The sequence below is a fragment of the Macaca thibetana genome, chromosome 9, assembly GCF_024542745.1.
Source record: "Macaca thibetana thibetana isolate TM-01 chromosome 9, ASM2454274v1, whole genome shotgun sequence".
Taxonomy (NCBI): Eukaryota; Metazoa; Chordata; class Mammalia; order Primates; family Cercopithecidae; genus Macaca; species Macaca thibetana.
This window is the reverse complement of record NC_065586.1, coordinates 115,117,424-115,122,267: the sequence shown is the minus strand read 5'-3', so window position 1 is coordinate 115,122,267 and position 4,844 is coordinate 115,117,424. Positions and strand designations below refer to the sequence as shown.

Below are 4,844 nucleotides of genomic sequence, written 5' to 3'. Positions count from 1 at the left end.
TGCTCAGTTTCCCATACTGTTCTCCCAAGTTCTTTGTCCTGGGAGCAGAACCCAAGTGCAAGAGGAGGGCAGAAGAGTCTGATGCTGTTACCTTGCGATCCTGCTCTTGGTTTCCACTGTCCAGGCTGTACAACTCTGTCTACTCCCACTAGTATTTACCAACAGGTGTTAAAGGAAAGCTGAACAAGCAGCCTACTCACCGATCTGCTAGGTGGTCTTCCATGTTCCTGGTGGCTTCTGCAGTTTCATTGAGAGTAACATTGCTGTTAATCCAGATAGATCCGATAGTAGAGACATCATCGGTCCGAAAAAGACTCTGCATCTCATTAGTTGTCCATAGTGGCTACCAGGAGGTGGTTGGCATCTATAATGTGTGGGACGTTTTTATGTCAAGAAATGCCTGTTTTTTTTTTTTTTAAACCAAAGACACTGACCATAGATTGATTTATAATTTTATAAGTCTAATTGAAATACATGGGGTACTGTGAAAGGACTGTTGCTTGAGTGGCTACGATTAGAAAATCAGGACTAACAAACTTTTCTTTGTCTGGAAGCATATATATTTGTGATAAAATTTTAATATGTATAATTTTGGTTTAATAAATCAAATCTATGACAAAAGTTGTTCTCATCAAAGCTAATAATTCTGCAACTTCCAAAAAGGACTTTGTAGGAAAATTAAAATACAAAGAAAAAAGCCACTAGAAATTTAAGTCTGTACAGAAAAGAACAGGTTAAGACAATCTGTACCTCTACAGTTGGAGAAGCCCTTTTGACTATTCCCTGTATTGTTTTGTGTACTTGGCCAAGTATGCAGCATGTTCTTAAGATAATTTTGTCATAATTACTTTGTATATTTCTTAAACTTTGAAAAATTGGGTTTCTCTAAATGTAATTTTGCAAAATGTTGAAAGTTTCATATTGAGTTCCAAGGATTTTTAAATGATGTGTTTGCTTGCATATGCTTTTCATAAGAGAACGCTAGAAAATTAACTATAGTAATATTCTGTGTTTTAACTCCCAGTATTGTCAGCTGGAAAACAGGCAAATTTGGCACAGGGGCTGAACATGGGGTACTGTTTTCTTTTTTGGAGACAGTCGCTCTGTTGCCCAGGCTGGAGTGCAATGGCACGATCTGGGCTCACTGCAACCTCCGCCTCCTGGGTTCAAGGGATTCTCCTGCCTCAGCCTACCAAGTAGCTGGGGTTACAGGTGCCCACCACCACACCTGGCTAATTTTTGTATTTTTAGTAGAGAGAGGGTTTCGCCATGTTGGCCAGGCTGGTCTCCTGACATTGTGATCCACCTGCCTTGCCTCCCGAAGTGCTGGGATTACAGGCATAAGCCACCACGCCCAGCCTGAAAATGGGGTACTTTAAAAACAGAGGAATAGTGGCTGCCTGACTAGTTGGCGAGAGGGTCTTCTGGATACCTTTTCCAATACTCTCTTGCCCTCAGGAAGCTCCAGCTCAGTATGTTCTTAGTTCTGGTAGAACAGTAGCGGTGTCAGACTATCAAATTAACATTAGACCCATCTCATCACAGTGACTCCCATATATTCAGGCTATGTCAAAGCCTCCAAGACCTTTGGAAACCGTCTGTAATTTGACTCTAGAAATACACAGGAGCTAAATTGATCTTGCCACCTGGTTAGCCCTTTTGGCCTAGAGAATGCACTGATCTGTTTATGGTGGTCCTTTTGAAAAGGCAGAACAGCAGCAGTGGGAGAGGTAAGAGGATTCATGTTGGCCTTAGAAACTTCAGCCAGAAAGTGAAGCTCATTTAAACCGGTGTATTTTCTAGCAAAAGAAAGGAGAACAAGTAATTACAGGGTTTCATTAAGCTACTTAATTTAGGCCCAATCAGATCAGCAGTTCTCTGGTCTGGGGTTAAGACTAGCAGCGTTGGATTATTTTTCTTTCCCGGCTAAGAAAGTGTTTTCCCCCGCCCCCAAGTTCTTGATATGCTGCACCTTTTGACCAGAAAGACAGCTATTGGGTATTTACTCCACCCTCTAACACACCTTCAAATGAAGGTTCCTGATTGAGCCAATTTGCTGTGGAGGAAGTTAGCTGTTATTATGAAAGCAGTCTAACTTATAGTAGCCTAGCTAAATCCTACTGGGAGCCTTATACATGTAGACTAAATCTCTTGCTGGTATCTTCAGATAGTGATGCATTTGTGTATTTCAGATGAGTTCATCTTAATTCACTTCTATTTTTTGCCTTCTATTGTCTTGATTGGCAGGTAGCTGCATTCCATAGTGTGGCATTCAGTATGGTGGATTTAAAAGTGAGGGTGGGAGGGTAAAGTAGGGGTTAGGAACTTTTGCCCATCAGGTTTAGTCTTGCTTATGGGGAACTGGTGGGGTTCCGGAAATGGACATGGGTCTTCCAGTAGGAGTGGGAACATGAAAGACCCCCAACAATTCCTTTAATTAGTGCTTATTCTAGTTTGAGCACTGCCTATATTAAAGTCAGACGCAGCCCACGGTGGAACCTTCTTGAATACGAGTTAATACACGAATAGCTCAGAGCTAGAGATCCATCTTCTATTTAAGAGGCAACAGTTGGAATGGGCTTTCCTCCACTAGGAACCCTGAAATTGAGCAATCTAGGGTGAAGACTGCTGTCTTCCCTTCTTCCCTTTGATCTTAATATCAAACGTTTTGAGAGAACTGGAAGTGAGTGCGTCGAGAAAAGGCCAAGTAGAAAAGCTACAGGTGAGACTGATGAATTCATAGTTACTGTATAAATACACAGTTTTTTTAAACAGCACCATTTCCAAGTTATACACAATATGATTATGACTTAGCACAACTTTTAAAGGTGGAAAAGGCTAGTTGCTAGTTCAGTAATAAAATATCTGGTACATAAAAGGATAAGGAGCTGTATTCTACCTGCTACAGATTGTGCATTTTACACCTCCATCTAGGACGGAAACAAGCCACAAGGAGGGAATACCCACCCAAATTAATACTGGAAAGTTTACAAAACCTTCACTTCTCATAAGGGTGATGCTACCAGCGGCTTGCTTCACCTGGAATTAGAGTAACTGATTTTTTAAGGACAACTAAGAATATTACTCGCTTCAAACAATAAAATAGTCATTTTGCCGACATTTCATAAAATCGCCAGTTTTAAGCTCAGTTCAGAGGCTTTTAAAAAAATATTCTAGACCTAGTAAAGTGCCTCCATTCATAAAATGAAACATCTAAGATTAGATTGAGACAATTTCATACTGATGCGCATCTAAAATAGGTCCACGTATACAGTAAATAAACAGCGCCTCTAAGTTGCCGTATTTCAGTTAGTGGAATACACACCCAGCCTTCGCCGTTCTGGATGTGCAAACTAGAAACTGAAGACATGGTGATTTCACCGTCTAGTCCCAATTGCTCGGCACGGAAGTACTCCACACGGTCGGCTGCTTTTGAAAAACCACCAGGACGACGTCCCAAAGTCGAGCCGACCGCTGAGCCGCACGCCTCCCCACGGCGGGGGCAAGATGGTGCGCAGACCTAGTGGTGCGAGGGGCGGCGGCGGCGACCCTGGGTGGCCGGGAGCTCGGGCCCTCAGCGCAGCTTCTTGCCAGGCGGGCCGTCCCTGGCGCTGCGGGGCGGCGGGCGGGCGGGCGGCGGCGGCACTTTGGAGAGCGGGCAGTACTTGATGGTGTGCGCGTTGTCGCCGCTGGCGCCGCACAGGGGACACGTGTAGCGGCGCAGCACTGGGCACAGCACTCGCCCGTCGGGGCCCTTGAGGATATGGGTGGTGTAGAGCGCCATCGCCTCCTTGTTGTTGCGGCAGAATACGCACACCTGCAGCTCCGGCTTCAGCAGCCGGGCGGCCGCCGCCCCGGAGGCCGCGTGCAGCCGGGGCTCGGCCGCCCATGCCGGGGCCCGCTCCTCGCGCGGCGTCGCCTCGCTAGTAGTGGCGGCCGCGGCAGGCGCGCAGCCCAGCAGCACGGCGGCGGCACGACCTGCGAACGGGCTCAGCTCGGCGAAGCGCTCCTCCAGCAGCCCGGCCTCGGCGGGGCCCGCGCACAGCTCCAGCGCGCGCAGCTCCAGCGCGCCCCCCAGGTAGCGGCCCCGGGACCCCGGCTCGTCGCTGTCGTCGTCGTCGTCGTCCTCGTAGTAGTCGGGCGGCCCCAGCGCCGGCCCCAGCGCCCCAGGCCCAGTCCCCGCGTGGGGGGAGCAGCAGGACGAGGAGGAGGGCGGGGAGCCGCTGCCGCCGTTCCCACCGCGGGCGCAACCGAAGCGCGGCTCGCCGTCCACCGCTTTGGTGATGAGCGTGGCGAGCCCCAGGTAGTCGTTCCAGGAGCTGAAGGGCTGCGGGTGCGCCGGGCCCGGGGCGCTCACGTAGCGGGCGCTGGGCACGAGCGCCATGGGCGGGGGGGCGCGGCCGCGGCGGGGCGAGCGGGGCGCCCAGGGGAAAGCCTCCATGGGCGGGCTGCGGGCCGCGCGCCGCCTCCCCGCCGCCGGCGCGGGCCGGACGGAAGGGACACGCCGAGCCTGCCCGCCGGCCTGCCGCGGGGTGGGGCCGCCGCGCCGCCTTTTATCGGGCCCGCTCCTCCCCGCCCCCCCGGCCTCGCCGCCGCAGCCCTGCCCCCTGCGCTCCCCCGCCCCGACCACCTCGCCCGCGCCCCGGACGGAGGCGGAGCGGAGGCGGGCGGGCTGTGCGCGCGCTCCACTCCGGCCCGCGCGGGTCCCGCGCCCCGCGCGCCGCGCCAGCTTCGCCAGCTGTCGGGAGGCCTTCATTCCGGGAGGGGGCGGGCGAGGCGCCGCCTCGGGCCGTGGCGCTCATTGGCTGCAGACCAGAGCCCCCCGGCGCCTCGGGCGCCGCTCC

At 51.9% G+C, this 4,844-nt stretch overlaps 1 protein-coding gene across 1 annotated transcript; it reads right to left on the bottom strand.

Annotated features, from left to right (window-relative positions):
- Positions 1–418: 418 nt before the first annotated feature.
- Positions 419–4,529, bottom strand: NANOS1 (nanos C2HC-type zinc finger 1). The gene has a single exon (XM_050803995.1). The coding sequence runs from the start codon at positions 4,439–4,441 to the stop codon at positions 3,575–3,577; it is 867 nt and encodes a 288-aa protein (XP_050659952.1). The 5' UTR covers positions 4,442–4,529; the 3' UTR covers positions 419–3,574.
- Positions 4,530–4,844: the final 315 nt, after the last annotated feature.

Coding starts and splice junctions, on each gene's coding strand:
- NANOS1 (XM_050803995.1), bottom strand. CDS start 4,441: ATGGAGGCTTTCCCCTGGGCGCCCCGCTCGCCCCGCCGCGGCCGCGCC.